The 21,765-nt window shown below is 42.9% G+C and overlaps 1 protein-coding gene across 3 annotated transcripts in view; it reads left to right on the top strand.

Moving 5' to 3' along the window:
- The first annotated feature begins 3,656 nt into the window (after positions 1 to 3,656).
- The window catches only part of robo3 (roundabout, axon guidance receptor, homolog 3 (Drosophila)), a 55,781-nt gene continuing 37,672 nt past the window's right edge, over positions 3,657 to 21,765 (top strand). For all 3 annotated transcript variants that reach the window (XM_057054393.1, XM_057054391.1, XM_057054392.1), the window contains exons 1-2: positions 3,657 to 4,172; positions 13,832 to 14,158. In XM_057054393.1, coding sequence (XP_056910373.1) covers positions 4,106 to 4,172; positions 13,832 to 14,158 — 394 coding nt within the window. In that variant the 5' untranslated portion in view covers positions 3,657 to 4,105. The remainder of the gene's footprint in view (positions 4,173 to 13,831; positions 14,159 to 21,765) is intronic.

The following is a 21,765-nucleotide window of genomic DNA, read 5'->3' as shown; positions in this document are numbered from 1 at the left end:
GTAATTTAGTAAATGCTCCAGTAAACACAGTATCAGCAGAGCGAGTCCTGCGCTAATGAGAGCTGATAGATCCGTGCTGACAATCATTCCGCACGGCAGCACTAGTTTACAGATGAGGAGGCTAAAAATATTGTTATTCCAGCAGCCGTCTGCATACATTACTTCATGTGTGTTTCATCTTGGTAATTCAAAGGAAAGACAAGACAGAAAATACACTCAAGGCATTTGAATAAGCTTTTTTTGGTGAAAGCTGTCAGTCATCCTCAGTCGGCGTGACATCCTATGTGGTTATATGTGGTCATAATTACAAGTGATGAAGTTTGTCCAGTTTAACAGGTAGGAATGTGGAAAATGTGTGTGATCCCAACGCTGTCACGACGAGTGGTGGCAACGACACAACAACCCACTCGATCTCCATACGCTCCCTTCAGTGTGCTGATTGAGGTGCCAACAGATGGAGCGTGGGGTTTTAATCCACCGTACATGAGGTTGGGAAGGTTCAGCTCGTTTTCTCCTTGGTGTATGTAGGTAGTCTGCACGTGCCACCTATGCAGAGGTAAACTTTTTACATTCCTGCGGTCTCAGCTGGTTAAATAGAAAGAAAATTCTTTTTGAGTGTGACATTAGAGATGTCTGATGATGTTTAAATCAAGCTGGACTGGCAGAAACAGGAAACTGTTGGGTCTTAATAACGCCCCCCTTTTCCCTTTTCCCCTTTTCTTCCTGCCCTTCCCTGTTGCTCCCTTGGGAAGGTTGACTTAGAGCCAATCTCACTGAAAGGCAGATCAATAAAGAGATATATTGTCATCTCACTGTGCCACCATCTTAATCAATTAATCTATAATAGAATCGCTTCAGTGGGGCCTCTTAAAGGGCCCCGCTCCCCATTACCAGCTCTAGGTCGGGGAAGGTGCAGACATATAGGGCTCTCATTACTGCTGTTGCCTATAGATTCACATGATATGCTCTTAATGAGAAAGAGTGCTTATGTTTTAAAAGAAATGGTCAGATAACAGGCTCCAATCCTGATAGGCTGCTATATTCATACTCCACAGCAACATTGGGTATAGGGACACATACACAAGACTGCCAGGACCCAGAATCTATTAAATGCACTGCGTGCTGCCGATGCTATCTTAATACACACTTATTTTTTTGCTTCCAGCTGTTGTAGCACCTCTGCGCTGTGACCACATGATAAATGTTCCATCACAGTCGGCCATGCCAGCTTGGAGACACTTTCAGAATGAACAATGCTTCGGAGTGGTTGGGGGTGTAAATCAGCAGTCAGTACCAGTCAACCAAAAAGCAACAGTAATACATTTTGACATGCAATATCATGAACATACGTCCTGCTTCTGAACAATATTAGCTCTAATTAACATCTAGAACATGTAAATCAATAAATCATGGATAGCTGGAGAGATGATCTGCTAAGTTTAATCCTGAGGGGGAATTAACACTACCTTAAATGTTCATGGAAGATGATAACGTATGTATTCCTTTATGGGGTGCAGACACGAGAGAGTGAAACTAGCGGTAACTAAATTGTACGTTTTTAGTATATAAGTCTGGGAAAAATACGAGATGTAGGTTTGACCCGTTTATGCTGCTCAAAAGGAAATGAAAGGAAGCTTTAAACTTTTGAAATAACTCGGTCTGCTTCAATTTTATAATGACAAAAAGGCACAGGACTGAGAAGCTATAGGGTTATTGTTTCCTGAATAATGAGACTGTATAACTCCTGGTTTTTAATGCTGACATTTCAGAGAAAGCTCACCTTGCAATGCTTGAATAAATAGCAAAACTCTCATCATTAAAATGGGCTTTTGGAGAGTGGAAATACTGTAATTCTGTGATCTATGGCTCAGCTGTGAGAAGAGCAGCGCGGCACTGACGGGCTGTCATTGTAATTCAGCACCTAATGTGGATAATTAGTCTAAATTCATGGAGTGTTTGATTCCACTGACAGCCAAACCAAACGTTTGATGGAAGAACCACAGAAGCGGCATCAGTCACAGGCTAGCAGAAATGCATTTAGCAGAGGGCCTCATCATGTTTTATTCAATCACAGTGCAGTGCTCAATTAATCAGTTTTTGCAATTAAATTAAACATGTACATGCATTAAACATGAAAGAATTATTGGGGGCATTTAAGCACAGCCTCAGCCCAAAAGGAGGTTGTTTATTCTGAGAGGTGGCTTCAGTGACATACAAAGATTTCAGCTAATGTTGAGGAGCTCCTGTTAGTATTCACCACCATCCAGTGCATTTCTATAAATGTCAGGAGCTTTGTGTTTACAGGCTCTGTCTGACCCCTAATATTTATTCAGCTCAGCAGCGCTCCAACCAATCATTCCTCCTTGTGCAATTGTGGCTCCTGCAAGGTCGAGTCTCATTGGCCGCATTCGACTCTATCTCCTGGCATGTGTAATATTACTTTTCTTTTCCCATCAGCAGCAGGCAGAGGACGCTTCAGATAAATACTGACATTCTGCAGTGGTGTGTGGATCTCCTCGCGCCTGATTTGTATACATGACACCGCAGTCGGCACGATCAAAGGTCCTTCGCTTGTAAGGCAAATTAGCATTTGGCTTCATATGGCTGCCAATGTAATTTATAGCTTGGTGGTTGGATAGCAACTCTGATAAACACGATGACATTTGCACTACTCCAACCAAGGTAACATCAAAAAGGGATCGCTTGCTGTGGATTTAAACCGAGCGTAATCACTTGTAGAGGATCCCTGATGGAATCCCTGTTTAGCTGTAAAATTTAGCTGTAAAATTGGATTATACATCAGTGTGAAATACTATCAGTAGAATCTAATTATTTAATCATAGTATTACTGATGTTACTACTGGATTCTGTGTGTCTTAATAATTTATAATCAAAAATGTAAAAGAAATGATCAGGATGAATTGGATTCTTTGAATGTTTCAGGGAAATTTAAATGTTGCTTAGAACAAAAAAATAAATAATATAATCTGGTTGCACATGTTACTCTTATGAAATATATATTTAATTTGTAATATATGTCTATTAAAAGGACAAATTCTATCGTGGTCTAAACGCTAAAAAAATTTGAAATTTAATATATTTTTGTCCACAATCCAAAGTATTGAATAAAGAGTGCACTGTCCCTTTAATTGAGTGCTGCTAGTAAAGTAAAGCGTTTGGTCAAAACACGAACTAAACGGAAATAATACGAGTCTACTTTCAAAAGCAAACACTCTATCAGTAACAGACTGATTCTACAACTACTGTTATCGGTAGTCGTACTTGAGGGGGGAAGCAATGTTTTATTATTTTAATCATTGGGAAAAAAAATATGGTACTAATATATTACTGTGACTATATTATGGGCAAAATTTTACGTTGCATATCATGAAGACCGACTTTGTGGGCTATCATTGATGCAATTTTGCAAAGAAGAGATTAGGATTTTTGATCATGTTTTTGCAAATATTTACTTAAATTTGCTTGAGTTCCTTAAATTTGTCCCAAGTCTGCCCTCTATTTTCATTATTACTCCCGTTAATCGGTTTAACTTCAGATTTTGTGGACGCCGGGCCGTGGAACGTCTGTTTTATTTTGAAAGCAAAACCGGAAGCGTGTCTTGCTCGAGTTGATGGCAGCATGTTAGGTCTGCGCTACGTGTTCAGTTTGGAAGAGTTGTAGGAGCGAGGCAGGAGGATCCTGGGATTTGCGTGCGTAACGGAGAGAAAAAGTCTCCCGGAGGCTCCGACATGAATCCGTCACCGGGAGAGCTTCTCTGACTCCTCATTTTGTCTCATGTTCATACAAGAAACTGGACTAAATGAGGCGCTGACTCCCGGAGGGACCGGGCGCAGCCTGACACTCACAGCCGCCTGTGCGCTCATCACCTGTACCTCGCTTTTTGCGCACTGGCCACGGGACTAGACACAGACAGGTGGACAGATTTTTTAAAAAAAAGTTCTTGAGAGATGAGTGGGGGGTTATTTTGTGGCCGTGGTGTCTCGGAAGCTGCACGTGGAGTTTGATGCAGTTGGTGGAGACTGGAGAGCTTTTACGCGTGTGTTTGGATGCGCAGCAACTCTGCCTCTGGGTAGCCGCTCTGTGAATGATGAAGCGCCGTCACACTCTGGTCCCTCTGCTGTTTGTGTTCACCCTCGGGACGTCTATATATGGTAAGTTGAAAATCACTTTTGTGTTGCTCTGCGTATGAACGAAGAACCCCGGACCTTTGATTTCCCACCTTTAAAACCAGTCCTGAACGCGCGCCGCTAACCCTCCTGGTGATACCATGTAAACGACCAGTTAGACCAGCCGACGGGAGAGCAGCAGCCCATATGCAGCCCCGTTGAGTGGCTCGCCCAGGGGACCGCGGATCCACACAAGCATCTGCTCCCAACTGAAATCTGACTTTCAGCCTGCTCATTTATCTCTATTATTGCAGCCATTAGGGGACAGAATACTGGACTGCATGCAGCTGCAGAAATGAGCTACTATAATAAAGCCAGTGGAGGTGTGGGACCAAGTGTACTGAAAAATACATGATTTCTGTTTTTGTTTGGGATAAAAGCCTTTTCGCGGATGCTGCTTCGTTACATGTCACACTGTCCTCTTTCCTTGTGCAGCTAGAGAGCTCCAGAAATAGTTTGGGCTTTTGGAAGTGGCAGAATGTACTGCAGGTCTGCTGGCCTCACCATTTTCTGTATTTTGTTAAAAGGTAACGCTCGCTCCTTTGCTTTGGCTTCAGAATCCACAGCAATTTACAGCAGAAAGTGAGGATGGTCTGAAAAGCCTTAGTGTGGGATTCATTTCTGATTAAGATGCTTTTTCACATCAGTTTGCTAGCAATCTTGGAAAGTAGCTGTATTCAGCTCTGATGCAACATGCAGTGATGCTGGATAAAGATCATTTTCCCTTACATGTAATTATGCATTTTCTTATTGTTTATGAAACATTTGATTGATATGGGAATCATCACATTAGAAGTCTGCATTTACTGAACTGGAGAACATAACAATAGACTATTGAAATCGAGCAGGTACGATAAAAGAGGGAGAGAGATCAATTTTAAATACTATTAATAAGGTGTAATTAATGAATTAATCAAATAAAATAGCCCCTTCAGCATACATCTTTCCATGTACAAAGTTCTGCATTGTTTTATTTACTTATTCATATTCATAGTTGGTATTTAATTCATTTTATCTTTCTTTTGTTGTCAACTGAGGCAAAGCGGTATTATTTGTTCCACATCTGATGTGACTCAGGCTCCATGGTTGTGGATTACAGAGTCTTTGGCTCTTCATTATTGTCCACCACCAGTCTGCAGTGTTGAAAAGTAATTTTTCTGTGACTCAACGGGGCGGAGACGCCGTGTGACAGCAGTATGTTCGGGCCTGGATCTGGTGATTGTAAAGCTGTCGCATATGAAATGAGCATCTGTGGTTGCGCTCCTCCGCTGGGCCCAGATGCTCGTCTGGTCTGCACGCGCTGGATTGGAGAGATGCGTGCAATCTAGCTAAGACAAAGAAAAAAGCGTGTACTGATTTTACACGTTAGGATTTATCGAACCTCGCTTCTGATCTGAAAAGGAGAGAGTGGTCCAGATTGTCCTGGCGGCAGTCGGAGCCTCGTCTCGACGGGCTCCTCTTCACCCTGTTTGCTCAGTAAGGTGACACCAGAGCCTGGGCTGTTGTTGTCAGTCATCTCTGTCACCATCAGTCAACGCCGCAGTCTGCCTGCGCCCGCCGCCAGCGCACCACGTGTTTGTCACCATGTGGGGGTTAAGTCAATGCACCCGTGCTGGTCACCAGATCAAATGAAGCTTGCACAATTTGGGTTTAGCATAACATGGTCGAAATAGCAGAATAATCAAGGCTGCTCCTGGTTGAACAGTCCCAGTTCCAGTTATGCTCTTTCATTTGAGGTATTCAGGACTCACCATCATCCTCACTGACCTCGCTTGGTTTAATGGATTCCAGGTGCTGTTTAAATTTGGGAGATTTCTTTAGTTTTTTAGCCTTTAAGTAACAAGAAATTGCAGCTATTTCATCCAACAATTTAAAAAAATATTGGGAAAAAAGTGCAGTAATGAAGTTATTTACAAAGTGAACAGTTTTTTTCACTGCGTTTTGTCTCACTTTGTCTGATTTGACAGGGACTTTTTACAGAAGCTCTGTTTCCAGTGTTGCCCTTCATTATATTTTGGCTCTTTCTCCTCCAGGCTGTTTTGTTTGGCACTTTTACTTTTGCCTGATCGTCACATATGGTGCTGCCTTTAAGGCTGACTTTGTTTGTAAAATCCATGAAGGGAAAAAGAACATCATGTCTGTCATTTAAACAGCACATGATTACATGAAATCTCAAAATGCACTGAAGGTCTGAAGGTGCTCAGGAACCGGCTGTGATCACCACCAGCACAGCTGTGAACCCTAACGTGTCTACACACCAACTCGGAGCTGTAGCAGAATTTCAGTTATGGTTACAGTGACTGAACTCTTCAGTTAGGAGAAAAAACATCTGTTTCTGTTGTCTACACCGACCCTGCTGTCAACAAGCTTTATACTTAATGTGAACGTGTAGTTTGATCCCTAAATGGTTGCAATATTATTTTGTCACATAAAATCAAGTCATTTCATTTATATAGCGTCTGTTACAATCAATTTGCTGGCTGCTCGGCAGAAACCCAGCGCCTGACAGCCAACGAGCAACAGTGGCGAGGAAGAACTCCCCTTTAACAGGAAGAAACCTTGAGCAGGACCAGGCTCATATAGAGAGGAGAAGGGGGGAGGATGGACAGAGAAGAGAATGGACACACATCATACATGCAAATACATTAATTACACCAAATCACATAAAATCAAAGCCGAAAATAAACAGTGATCAGATTAATCAAGAGTTTTCTGTGCAGTCCTGATGTTGCTTTTGCTTATGTTGACCTTACTGTCAGTGGTTTCTTCTGTGTCCAACTTTTCAGTCCGCAGAGGCACATATTAGGAGGACATATTAGGCTGTAGTGAATCGTAGTGACCCCCAAAACAGATTTTTGTTCTGTCTTTAAGGCACCTTTGTTCATCTGGAAAATAAAATCAGAGGTTTGTTGGTAATAATTGAAATCTGACATCAGAATTTGACCTCAGTGTCTCGAGATGATCATCTACAGATGAGGTTTGTGTAACCTTGATTAAGTCTCTTGTCATCAAGGCTTTGTCTATAATAACCACACAGGGGTCCTAGAAACTCATTAGAATTTCTTTAATTCTTATTTCTCTTTCTGATTTTTGTTGAGACTTTATGCTCAAGCATCCTCAAATTATTTACCTAAAAGTAGTAAAATATGATTATTAGCTCATTATCAGCCCTTTTCCTCTACAAAAGGTGAATTTTGTCTGATTATTCTTGGCCTCCTTCAGCCGCTGAATGCTGTTCTTACAGTACCTGCAGATTCGGGCAACACGCAGTGGCGCTGTTATAAACTGACACCACATATTTTATTTTGTGCCGAGAAGAGGACAGCGAGAGCTTTGTCGTCACTTTGGGAGCAAACGCACACTTCCCCTCCCCCAGCTGCCTCCCATCTGTTCCTCGCAGATCAATCAGCTTGTCAATAGCTCAGTGCGTCTTGCATAATACACTGAAATACGCTGTGCATCTCCTGAAAATGGACCAAGTTTTCAGCCAGCTCTTATTTAAACCCGGGGAAGAACAGATGAGCTGTTACACAACTTCTGTATGACTCAATACATTCCTAAAAACTGGTTACCAGATTGGATTGGTATGTTTCTGCACTTAACATCAAGGAAAGCCATTGACGTGCACCAATAAGAATACAACTAGTTATTACAGATTAATTGGGATTTGCTAAAGCAAGGGAGAATAACGGCCTCAGCTTTGTGTTTGCAAGTGCCTTATGGGCTATTGTCAAACCAGATGTACGTATATGTAGTGAGTTAATTCCCAGTGCTGGGTGCCAGAGCAAACACAGTCCCTCTTAGATTTCCCCATCAAAGCACTGTGACGACACCAAGCTCTGTTTAGCAGCGAGTGCTGACAGGAGAAGTCAGCTATCGCTCCTCCTCGCAGGTCTCAAGTGCAACATACCCGTGGGGCCCCGCACAATACGGCCTGAACGCCGCAGCTCGGGCTGCAGACAGATGGATGGCCTCCAGAATTAGTTCCAGAGGTTTTAGGAGGGCTGGCCCCGCCTTAATTGTAGCTACAGAAAACTGATGTGAACCAAACACCCTTAACACTGTGGAGTAATACAACTAACTGGGCAACATTCGGTGCAAAGAGCAAAATAATCCAGTGTCATGGAAAATGTCCCACTCGTGTACAACAAAGGTGGCGTAAATATGCTGAGGAAATCTGTCCTGATGCAGATAGAAGAAGTGAAGAGAAGTGACAAGACAGGATTTTTGCTCCAGAGCTGCTTTTATGGAGCTGATCATTGGCACATATTTTATCTAGCCAGCTCTGCAGAACCCAAAGAATGGCTATATGAGTGCGGCTAACCAAAACAGAACCACAAACGTAACCATAGCAGGATTTCAGGATACAGAGTAGTCCTGAAGGCACGTGCTTGGACTTGGGTAATAGACGGTTCGTTGCAACATTAGTGTTGTTATTTTGAGGGCAACAGCTAATTGAAAGGAATATTGTGTTGTCCAACAGAGGTTGTGGATTCTGATGGGATGTCTGCAGTTGTTTCTGCACAGCGGCAGCCCCTGGAGTTACCTGACGTGAGACAGTCCGAGGGTCTCTGCCGCTGCCTCAGGCAGCAGCTGTGGTGCACGACAGTGTGGGATGTCCTGAAAATGAAGATTTGGCAAAGAAATATGACTTTGGAAAAAAGCTCATTTGATCTGTTATCACTTCTGTCCAAATCTGTCATTTAGACAGTCAACAGAGAGAATTTCAGTTTCTACTTTGGAAATGTTCCTTTTTTTTGTTGGAGTAAGAAGTCAAGATTTTTTCTCTAAGTGCATATTTTTCTATGAACTCTTAATAAAGGAGCGGGGGGGGGGGGGGGGGGGGGGGGGGGGGCATCACCTAGGCTGCGTCGGCCATTGCTCAACCATTTTTTAAGTCTGGCAACCGGCAATATGCTATCCGATATGCAATATGTAATAAGGATGCTTTCCATCCTGTCTCTGATCATTCTGTCATACTTTTTAAACTTGGGACAAACCCAGAAAATGATGGTTAATGACATCTGACCATAAACCTTTTAAGCGCTGCATGGCGTTTTAAGGTTTTAAAGAGGGAGGAGATCAGCACAATAGTGTGTTGGAGGACTCCATTTTAAAAGAAACTACAGGTTCTGTCCATATTTGATCAACCTTTACGTTATTTGCACAACTCTTCAGCTTTCTTTTTTTACATGTGGACTCAGGAAGTCCACGTCTCGACCCTTTCCTCCCTCAGTGATTTGCGTGATGCATGCGCTCAGACAGATAGCTGATAGTAATCAGACTGTGTGCATGTGTGTAGACGTGGACTCAGATCTAATATGTTGCTGTGGGCCTCACAGGAAGCCGGTGGCATTTCCCCGCAGTTATGGTGGCTCTGTTGGTGAGAGCCTCTCGAGGCTCCCCAGCCTTACCCTTTAATCACAAGCCATGTTTGTGCACCCAGTGGTGAAGCTGAACATTTGTGGTCTGGTCTGTGGGATCTCCAAGGCCCCTTTGGGACACTTTCCTGAGGTTTCCAGCAAAACTGAGAAGCACAGTGAACCATTGTTGATGCCTGAATGAGCATCAAAACAGCACAGAGGAGCATCATGCCAGCGATCATCTTTGCCAGCACCAGTACCGCTAATATCTTTTGTTATTTCCTTCCCCAGTTTTTGTCATTTGTTACTTCTGGTCTGCTGGGATTCCCATTAAAATTAAAGGCATTGCTCTCTTGTTCCTTCGTAACGCTGCAGCCCAACGTTCCTCTCGGTGGAAGAAACATGCTCTTCCACTGAAACAATTGGATGCTAACAAATGAGATTAATCTGTTTTGGATGATAATTTCTGCTTTATGGAAATAGTTTGACAGATGCTGCCAGAGTAGATTTGCAGAACCCCTGTTTCAATGTTACTAGATGTTTTATAGGAGAACATACTGCAGGCTGAAAATAGTGTATTAATTCACCTAGATGGGGTGCTGCTCTTGGAACTAAAACAGAGTGTAAAGTAATTAAACCCCTGGCCTCACAGTCATAATTTAGAATGAATTATTCTTTGTTTTAAAATGGTCTTTTGGGCTTTGTGGTCTTTTTTCTGCCTGTCCAGAAAAGCTACAGTGTTTTCTCACTATCTACAGTGAAAAATACTTCTCCCTTGTTCATTTGGTCAAACACTGAACCAAACCGCTTTTCTCTGCAGAGAACTTTATTCTGCTTGGATGTCTGGACTGTTTTTCTTCTCATTTTATTAAAGACTAGCAGAAAGAAAGCAATTGAGCCCCCAGCTCATGAATCTGTTGCCAGCCCCTGGAGGGACACGATAAAAACACCCGATTTCCTTTTTCAGCATTGACCCCGCCCATTAGCATCAACACAAGCTCAATTAAGGAGGCAGTGTCTTTTCAACCAGCACTTTCTTTGTCATTCAAGTGGCCGACTTTGGCCTCCCTACAGGGTCAAAGAGAAGCCGACTGCCCCCTCCCCTGTCTGATCCCCATTGAACTGTGAATTCACATTTGCAAATCAATTATCTCCCTTTTTTGAGAGGAGGAGGAGGAGGAGGAGAAGGAGAAGAAGGAGGAGGAGGAGGAGGAAGTGGCTACAAAGCAATAAAACAAGTTCTAACAAGAGGAATCAATGCAGAGTCCGTGGTCACTTCCTGTTTATTGAAATAACACAGCAACAGTTGCAGTTATATTCAGCATCAGGGAAAAAGGTTGTAAAATGTAACCAAGGTAAACTCTAATGTGAAGTTGCTGGACCTTTTCATGACTTCCTGTCTGTTCTGACTGAACAGCTGAAATAAACAATCTCTCCTCTGCTTGTTCTTCAAAGATCATGATGCTCAGTCAGATCACCAGATCACTTTGGCTGAAACAACCCGTTCAACTCAAAAGGAAACTTTAAAGCCAAAAACATCTGGCTATTTTTGCAGCAACACGCGGTTGGTTATCTCAAGTGCAGAGTGGGATTTGGCTCAGCTTAGCCTTAATTTTAGTTTCCAAACTAGAGCAAGTGTTAATCTTCCTTTTTGCCAGGGCACCACTGGGTTGAAAGGAGCTCTGTGAGTCCGTCACGCAGAGAGAAAAAGGTTTAATCAGCATGGCTGGAGACCGTTTTTAAAAAATATATATTTTAATTTAGCATGTGTAATGACAGCATTGAAGCACATGGATGAGAAGGTGTGACATTTCTGTTCATCTCGTCTCACCTGTCAGCTAAAGTGATGCCGAAACAAACTCCCGATGAGCAGATCTCCTCCTCTTCCGGTAGCCGACTCTGTTTTTCTTTCTAACAACAAATTCTGTCGAGGCTTTTTAGCAGCGTCAGCCTGAACGTACACACAGCTCTAATTAAATGGTCCAGGCGATCCGACAGTCGCTTCTTTGACCTGCAGCTACATTGTAAATTTCATTGAACTTCCCACCTCTACAGTATATTTTTGGAAGAACTTGTGCTTCAGAGTGAAAAGTCTAGTTGAACCGTGTGTCGAATCTTTAAGCTCTGTTTTCTTGTGTTTTGGAAAGGAAGCAAATCAAATGATCGCAGGCGCACTGTGAGTGTCGCAACTGCTGCAATCACAACGTCGGGCATAAATAACGCGAGGTGATGCTGCCGAGGGTGTTTGGCAGTGCTATTCTTTGTGTTTTATATCACACTGAGCCACTTTTTCAAAACCTATCGGGTGAAAAGTTCTTTCTCAGCATTTTATCCCCATTCTCAAAAGGACGCTTGCAGCTTTTAATCATTTCTTCTTCCTCCGCCACCCTCTTGGACTCTTCCCTCTTGTCTTCCCATTTTCTGCAGACTAAAGTTAACTTTGACAGTACGGTATATAAAATATCTGGCTGTCTGTGGCTTTCTGTGACCTTTGAACTCACCTATAACTGAACAGGTTTGCCTGGTTCAACGTAAAGTGTTTCTGCTGTATCTAATTTACACCTCTGTGCTGAAAACTCTATTTAACCTTTTTCACTGATAACAAGAGGTTAGAAGTTTCGTCTTGGTGTGATGGAAATGCTGTATTGACCAACCATCTAGTTATGCTGCTAGAGCTACATATTCATGCTAGCATTGGTTTTAGAGAACAATGATTCAGTCAGCATTCTGCATCTTGATCCAGTGGTCACTTAGTAATCAGTTATCAATAACCCCCCTGTGGATTTGCATCAATTGATATGATGGTTGATAAGCAGTCATGATTGCAATTTTGTTATGAACCGGTTTATATCATCCGGTTCTCTGTTCATTACTTTTAAAAAAAATGAGAATTATCATCACTGGTCTGCGTGGTCTCTAAGGAAATCACTTTTATATTTAAACATAATTGGAACATTGATACCCACATCTGAATGTGAGAATGTAGCGGCTGTGTGTGAGCTTGTACATGCTTGGAGGCAATGTCAGCAGGCTGAATGACTGAGGGACACTTTTCTGAAGCGTTTGCAACATCTTAAATGGTTTAATGTATGCCTCAGCCTCAAAAAAGAGGAGAGCGAAAATGTCAACATGGACACCCCTTCAACCCGTGGTGGCTGCCAGATTTGTCCATAGAGCGTGTTATTGTCTCATTGTCAGTCCAGCCAGTAGTTCATCTTTACGTCCTTCTCGTCAGTCACTGTTGCTGCTGCAGCATCCCTGAGGTTTTATTAGCTCCCGTGCATGGTGCAGGGTTGTGGCTGTGTTCTTATAGTACACCATGTGTGGGAGCTAATAAGGCCTTAGAGGGTCCAAACTTACTTATTAGACTCCTTTCTGAAGACAGCCCGTGGTTCTCTCCAGACTCTAGCTGTCCATGTAAGACGTCAGCTCGTCTTTAATCCTGACCCTTAAGCACGAATGGCTGGGATTTATTTTTCTGTCAGTCAGCATGCAGATTTAAACAGTGGTGCTAATTGTCAGGCGTAACCCTCCTGGATAGTCTGGTCATTAGCCACTGCTACCACATTGATGATATTTAGCTCAGACACAGTTTCCTCATTACTTGATCCAGGAAGCCACAATGGTAGATTTAAGTCTTAACTTTTAACAAGGCAGATAGACCAATTATGAAGGTTTCCTTTTTTTTTTTAAGCTGGTGTCAAAAACATTAATATGATGTCTAAATCAGCACTTTCTCCATTTTATCAGCTATCTTTCAGAAGCTTATTGGAATAGCACTAAAGTTTACAATAAACATACAAAAAATATACTGCACATCTGGCTTGAAATATGAAAGAAATGATGACAGTCTGATGTCAGTCTGAGCATGGAGGAACAAATGAAACACCGATACGGAGAGAGAAGTCTGAAAATCTCCTCACAGTCATGACTGTACAGCAATTATCTCTGGCAAGTCGCGCCTCATGTTGTCATTCTTTCAGAAGCTCTCCAGGGGGAAATCTCACTTGTGCCTCGTGGCTCTCCAGTTTGTGTTATTGCTTTTTATGCATAATTGTACTGCCAACATGCTGTCATTCAAATTGAAAAAGGAAGAGGAAGGATAGATTTGCTGGGGATTTTTCAGAGCTGACATATAGAACGTCTCTGTCTGCCTTCATTTATCACTTTCAGGCACACAGGAAAGGGTCTTAATAGAAATAGCTACGTTCAAGCTAACAATCACTTTGAATACATTTATCAGAATCTATCAAATCTTTAAAACGCTCCCTGTTTTTGCAGGATCTCGACCGAGATTAGAAGATGCAGCTCCTCGCATCATAGAACACCCGTCTGACCTGATCGTGTCCAAAGGCGAGCCGGCCACCCTCAACTGTAAAGCCGAAGGCCGACCTACTCCGATGGTGGAGTGGTACAAGGATGGCGAGCGAGTGGAGACGGACAGAGAGGACCCTCGATCCCACCGTATGCTCTTACCCAGCGGATCCCTCTTCTTCCTCAGGATTGTTCACGGAAGGCGGAGCAAACCCGATGAAGGCGTGTACGTTTGTGTCGCTAGAAACTACCTCGGTGAAGCGGTCAGCCGAAACGCATCGCTGGAGGTGGCGAGTAAGTGTCGCACTAATATTTTGACCCATGTGCATGCGTGCATGTGTGCGTGCGTGCATTCTTTGATGGGAAGGTTTGGTTTGGTTGTTCTACAGCAGGGGTGTCCAAACTTTTTCACCGAGGGCCAAATACATAAAAATATAGGAGGGGCTGGGCCACTTACTAGAAATTAGGTATATAGCCTTAACTTTAGTGTATTAAAGTTAGAAAAATCAATTAAAAGTGGTCAAATATGTTATATTGTTGAATATAATTAAAGACAAAACTGCCTTCATCACAGCTTCCCATAAATGGATCTTTATTGAGTTATTCAGAAAAAGCTTTGGTAGCTCATTCCCAGAACAGCAGCCTCAGATTTCTTCTTAGAAGATTTACAGTACAGAGATCAAACAATAAAGGGGAAAATGGAACTGGTAGATTTCAAGCTTGTTATTTAAGTTATTAGGCTTAGGAGCACACCTAATAACGTTCACTTGAAATGGTTATCAACATTAAAAGACTGAACTGGACGTGCGTATAAATTTAGTAAATTATTCTGGTGAGTATCAGCTGGGTATGTAAATCGGGCCATCAAGCTGTGTGGTCCTGATCTGACGCCACTCGGGCCAAAAATCCGGACAAATGTCACTTGATCAAGGAGCAAATCTGCATCAGATGAGATGAGCTGCTTTTGCGTGTGCAGTGTGTGCGCTGTACACAGCGGTGTGTACACTGTGTGTTAACCAGAAAAACGCTTATTACAAAGTGATGCGCAAAAGCAGGTTTTCCTTTTTGGTGGAGTAACTGCCTTGATGCCAACAGTAGCTTCCCCTGGTGTTAAAACTAAAAAGTCCAATATACTCAAGCAAAGGTACGGGCCATATTCTATTCTATTTATAAAATGTCTTGCGGGCCAATTAAAAATGGACGAAGGGCCACAGTTGGCCCGCGGGCTGTAGTTTGGACACCCCTGTTCTACTGTATATGTTATATCTGACACATCACATACAGTAATTAGATTTTTCTAAACCAGGGGTGCCCACACTTTTTCAGCATGCTACTTTTCAAATGACCAAGTCAAGAAGATCTACCTACGATAAATTTGCAAAACATACATTTATTCATAAATATATTGAGAATTCTTTATATGAACCATCTATGTTGGTGTACCTCCCATAACTACATGAATCCATATTGCTCAATACAAATCTGTGCATTTTTTGTCATTACCTTACTCTGATGACTTGCACTGAATGGAATCAGCCAGGGATGCATAGTCCGGACAGTAGCTGCTTGTTCTTAACGATTCAGTGACCTGGAACGAAGCTTCGGTGGCTGCCTTTGCTTTTCAAGTCAGCTGTGAGAAAAATGACTGCTGTTCTGACAACTGGGATTTTAGTTCCTTCACCTTCTCCTTCTCGGAGGGAAGTTAGTATCGTAGCTTTTATGAACAGTCGGAAAATGCCGCTCCCCATTTCCCTTTTTCGGTATAGCGATGACAGACTGGCAGATGAGGCGAACACACTTTGAAAGTGACAGATTGAAAAAAAAGTCCACCTCCCATTCCGTATCGCAATGGTACGTTTTTGGCTTTTTACTTGCTCCAGCTCCCCCACTCATTTTTAGATCCTTAAGTTCAGAAGAAATAAATTGGAGGCTAACACACTAGCTTGCTAGAACGCACCATTATGTGCGCATGTGCAGTGACCCCTCTGTCAGAAAAAGCATGCGATCGACCCACAGTAGCTTCGCGATCGACCGGTCGATCGCGAAGTTCTAAACCATTTGATGAAAAATGGTTAAGCTTCACGTCTGAAACCAGTGAAACGTTCCTTTGATTATTCCAGCTTGTAGTGGGCAGCTCTGAAGCCCCTGCTGGATGGTTATCACGATCACTAGGGTGACTTATCTCAAAGCGTCACCCCTGACCTTGGTGTCAGATCTCCAGGCAGCTCACACCTTCACCCCCTCCCACCCCACCGCTCTGCCCGCTCTAGACACCCAATCTCCTCTCTATGAAGAGAGCATGGCCTCTTGTCATGTTGTGACCAGGCCTGTTAATGTAGATGGATGACAGTGAGCGCCTGCAGAAAGATAATAGTTGTCGCCACTGGACAGAGCAGATAGTAAAGAAAAAGGCTAAATAAATGAAATGTTCCAGGAGGAGAAAAGACCACCTCGCCGTCCCTCCAGCAGACATCATTTCAGTCCACATAGCCCAGTCACATGCTATTAGCAGGGATGCTTGGGTCGTAACAACATGAGCAGCAGCAAAGTTAAAAAAAGGTGATTGTGCGATCACTGTTTTCAGAACAGAGGATAAATCAGATGCTGTTGGATTAAGAATAGAAACAACTTGACAGCTATGCTGGATTTTTGCTTCTATTATCTATTCTTGTCTAATAATTTGAACAAAAATAAGCGGTGCCATGACTTAATTTTCAACATTTTCTCTAATCCTTCACTCTGGCCTCTCTGTTTTCACTAATGTGCAAAACCAAAGGGCTCAAGAAGTTCTTTCACTTTAACGTGCACCAATCGCTGTAAAACTGTAGTCGGTTCACCGCAGTAAAAACCACTGAACCCTCAACCTTTGTCGCCTCTCTAATCTGCTCTGGCATTTCCCTGAACACTTTAACTTCCTTATCAGGCTGCATTTCATGACAGCCAGCCTTGAATCAGCTTTTATTCTCCTGTAATAATTAGGCTTTGAGCAGCGCCCTCCCTCACCTTTCTGCAGCAAAAAGGCTGAATTTTGGCTCATAATGAGCTTCTCTTCTTTATATGAAAGGCAAACAAGAAATGAAATGAAATAAATCATTTTTAGAGGGAGGGTAATAGAAAATAGGAACAATATGGGGCTGCAATGTGCTTTTGACCTTGGTTTTTGAAGTTTTTATTCCCCACAGACGTGGCTTTTTCTAATCTTTAAACGCTGAAACCTAATGGGTAAATAAAATGGTACAAGAACTTTTATTAAATAATAAAAAAATTCAAATCACCCTATCAAAATAGGTACAAGAAACATCTATACCGCTAAATGAAGACATGATCATAGAATCAAATCTCATAGATTCTGAGTTTTTTACTGATGACATCTGCCTAAACCTCCTGATAATCTCCAGATTGTTCCTCTGACAATATTAAACATTCACCAGCTCACAAATAGTCAAATGATAATGTTGCATTACTCCTGTGCACACAGTCCAATCTGCCTTAATGTTTTCAGGCCAGGCTGACACAGACTTGAGCGTGAGTGACGAGCGTTGCTGAGGCGATCGCGTCTTGTTTGTTTGCTACAATGAGATTGAATGTTAAATTAGTCTTTGCATCAACAGCAATGAGTGTAAATGAGGCTTTCTCTGCTGTTCTGCCTGTTTGGTGACCACACGATGCACCTTTGTGGAAAATGTATAGGAAATAATTAAGCGGAATCAGAGAAACCTTCAGCGAGGCAGCACACTAAAATGAATATGCTGAATGGTCATTTCTTTTCATGCTCCATGCAAATGTTTCGTACAAAGAGATTAACTAATGGTTGCTGTTCCCTCGTATCCACTTTAATCAGAAATTGACCAGATCCTGATGCTGTCTTTCCTGAAGCCCTCACAGATTCACAGATTAGCATCCGTTAGCCTTGGTGGCACATTGTAAGCATGGATTTAGCTGTCTACAGTTACCCACAGCAACCCACAAACACACTTTCTGAGATAGGGACAGATTGGACCAGACAGACAGACAGACAGACAGAGAGACAGACAGACAGACAGACAGACAGACAGACAGACAGACAGACGACAGACAGACAGACAGACAGAGAGAGAGAGAGAGAGAGACAGAGAGAGAGACAAAGAGTGTATAGAACAAACAGTGCAGCAGTGCCAGAGCCAAGCCGAGGCTACTTCCTGAAACACAGTCTATGTGACTCCTCGGGGGCCGGAGATATGGCCCCTGGCACATAAACTGTCCGGAGATGCCAGTATGCTCAGTGTGGCAGCAGAGAAGATGACACTGTTGTAACCCGCCACTTTGTTTTCCAGCCTGGAAGCTGAGAGCTGAGCGCAAACTCAAAAGAGCTGCTGCGGCTCAGCCAGCATTGGTAGCATCCTCCGCTAACCCCTCTCAGCAGTTGTGGAGTAATTGCTTCAGCGTTTCCTCTTATTCTCACTGAGAAAATAAAATATGTGGATTAATGTCATGTTTTTAATCTGTACCAAAAGAAAAATAATCAGGCATTATCTAGAATGTTGGGAACAGCTGGGAGCGCGTTACTTGTTGCTGTCGTTGACAGTTCAGCAGGCTGGATTCATATTGAGGTGTCTCCTCCTGCATGGTGGGGTTACTTTTCCCTATCGTGTCTCTCTGCAATCTTTTTTGTTGAGTTGAGAGTTTCCTTTAAACACAATTTCTCTGTAATGACAAGTCCCATTGTTTTGGGCTCTGGGAAGTTTGGATAAGCTGAGGATATTTGTCTGATTCCTTTGTGTGAACATATTCAGTCAAGACGATGGCTGCAGGTAATATAGACTATAGCTCAGTCATTAGAGGTGTAATAGACCGTCAGTATCGATCGCTCCCTTCCCTGTGACTGGAAACTTTATTCATCTGAACTGACACTTTCAGGATCATCTGGAATTCTAACAATTATATCAGAATAATCTAGATTCTCTTTTACTCATATTGTATTAAGAACGTCAGATGATGTTTCCTTTCTGGCTGAATCAGCCTCAAACTTGTAGTCACTCGGCCCTTCCTGCTCAAACCTGACATATTTTTTTGGTTACACTTCTGTGACTATCGTGTGGGTTTTTTTTTTTCTGTCAGCATCCGTGAGTGAGCACACACGGCTGCGAAGAAGAGAGACAAAGCTATAAAATCAATCAAATGACAAGGACCATTCTTTCATAGTAGACATTGTGGTGGTTGGTTTTCTATTAGAGTGAATCTGGTCGGCGTGCAAAGGCTTTGTGGTGCATTTTTACACAATCCCATGCTAAAAGTGGGGTCTTTCTTTGCTTATAAACCTTGTAATCGAATCCTTTGTGCTTTGGCAAGCCGTACTTGACTTGGCTTTTTAAGTTAAGAAAATCACCAAGTGTCATTTTACTGAAGCATTCCCTCTAAAAATGCCTGTTTTTTCACCCCAATCCTCTCTGATTTCATGCTTTAAAAGAGAATCTTTGATCCTGAAAATGTCGTGTGCCATGAGCAGAGGCCAATTCATGTCAGATGCATAAAAGTCAGTCAAGCACAATAGAGCCAACAGGCCAGACACCCTTGGGTGGGGGGCTGACATTCACAGGGACTTGCCCAAGCTCCCAGCAGCTCTTTCTGTCTGTTTTATACCTCTGATGTTTTTTTATTAAGCGTGGTACAGCTCTGCCTGCTGAATTTATATCTCATGAATATTCACGCTGACAGGGGACTGGAGAGGAAAGGTGCTTTTTTGTGATGTTGATGGCAGTTGGGGGGTGGGGGGGGGGGGGTTCTTTTTTGTTTGAGCCCCCTCAGACTGACCATTAGGACGTGAAATAGAGCAGGAGAGCTGCAAGATGGCAACTGACTTATGGCATGTTGGTGGCTAAACAGGTGAAGACATGGTGTGTGTGTGTGTGTGTGTGTGTGGTGTGTGTGTGTGTGTGTGTGTGTGTGTGTGTGTGTGTGTGTGTGCATGATTGGAGCCAACTTTCCCACTTGTAATAATCCTTTAAACAGCAGTGTTGGGTAACAGCTGAACATTACTGTCAAAACGGAGATCCTCCTTTCTCTTTCCACACACACATACCCCCCCCCCCCCACACACACACACACACACACATTCTCACATTTCTATTTTTATGGGGGCCATCAAAGACATAATGCCAACCAAACCCAGCTCCTGATCCTAAGCCTTACCCTAACTATAACCTATGTACAGCTCTACATGGACTTTTCCTAGTGGACCAAACATGGACTTTGCTAGTAGAATGAGGATTTTGATACTCATATATACACAAAACCTCCTTAACCTTAAAATAACAATTTAAGATTGTCGTTAGAATTTGTCATCATTGGTGCTCTAGACCAAACATGTGAAAATCATTCATGACAAGAAAAACTGCCATGTCTGCATAGCTCCAGGTCTTACAAGCTTTCCTCTGAATCCTTGAAATACTCCAGATTTATTATAATACTGTCAAGGAAAGTTGTGTAGCTGAATAACACTTCTCATGCTCCCACATCTATGTAGAAAATTACATTTCAGGCTTCTTGAATGCAGGGAAAGGAAATAAGGTGTCGGATTTGTGGGGTTCGGTGTTAGGAAAGTGTTCCAGTGAGAGAGTTGTGATAAAAAGAAGTCCCTGCCCCCCTCTCCTTCCACAGACCAGCCTCTGTAAGCCGCCCGCTGTGCCTGTCATTAACCCCAGTGTTGGGGAGACATATGGGCCCTGATTGGAGCTTTGTGCATCATGCTGTCATACCCGGCGCAGTGATCATACATCTTCACACGGTGGAACTGCGGGTCCAGCTAAGTGACCACTAAAGGCCCCCAACACCTGTTAGAATTCGGAGAACGCCGACCGGAGTGTCAGCTGATGGGAGACGAGTGAACGAAGCCGTAAGCTTGGTCAGGAATGCAGTCAAGGCATTTAGAATAAAATAGAAAACACTTTGGACTTGTGATGGGTCAAAGCTGAGTGTTCAGGACATGTTTAGCTGTCTGCATCACACATGTGAAGACTGAGGATGCTTCGCATGTCTTCCTCAAACCTTCACCAGTGACAGCAGACTTTCCTTGTCTGCTTCAGTGTGAGTTCTCAGGTGTGTTCATGCTTCACTAATGGGATTGTTAAGGACAGAGCTGGCGGCTATTCTGTTCTTAAAAGATGGGGATCAGATGGCCAGAGTGAGGCCACGGGGCACGAGCTGGATTATCAGATCCACACCCACCAGCCAGACCCTCCTCCAGAGGACAGCCATGAATTAATTAGACCACTGACAAGAGTGTGTGTGTCTGTCTGTGTGGGTTGTAAAGGATCAGTTGTAGTGGGGGGTTTTCAGGCGTTGACAACAGGTGGTGCAGAGAACGAGCAAGAGTTTAAACAACAATGCAGCGGGGTCACGGGGGATGCACGGGTGCAATAAAGACCCCACGCACACCACCGTGGTGTCCAATCACATCCCATTATCTACAAGAGCTGCCAGCCACTGATACACCCAGATTCTTCACATATGCCCACAAACGTCTGTCAGTTAGTGTTAAGCTGCTTTCACACATGCACTGTAATCCTGACAGTATTAGGATTCCATAAAGACCACGCATTTGCATTTCGACCCAGATTTTTCACTTGTTGATTACCTTGTGCTCTGTCTGGATGAGACTCGTGTGCTAATACAGCATTAGAACCACTGAAGCAGCTAACAGAGCTGGAACTCATCATTTTCATGAAGGTTTAAAAGTATTGAGAAAGACCTAAAAAAATGGTCAGAGGTGAAACATCTCAGAGGTGAGATGTAAAATTCATGGCACAATGTAGCTGGATTTACATTTACATACATTACACAGTTCTGTTTCATGAATTTTAACAGCAACATTCTCGTATGTTGTAATGTGGCATTTAAATATGCAGATTTTCAAAGGTTGAAAA

The sequence above is a fragment of the Takifugu flavidus genome, chromosome 14, assembly GCF_003711565.1.
Source record: "Takifugu flavidus isolate HTHZ2018 chromosome 14, ASM371156v2, whole genome shotgun sequence".
Classification (NCBI taxonomy): Eukaryota; Metazoa; Chordata; class Actinopteri; order Tetraodontiformes; family Tetraodontidae; genus Takifugu; species Takifugu flavidus.
The sequence above is the reverse complement of the archived record's forward strand: the minus strand, read 5'-3'. Positions and strand labels throughout refer to the sequence as shown.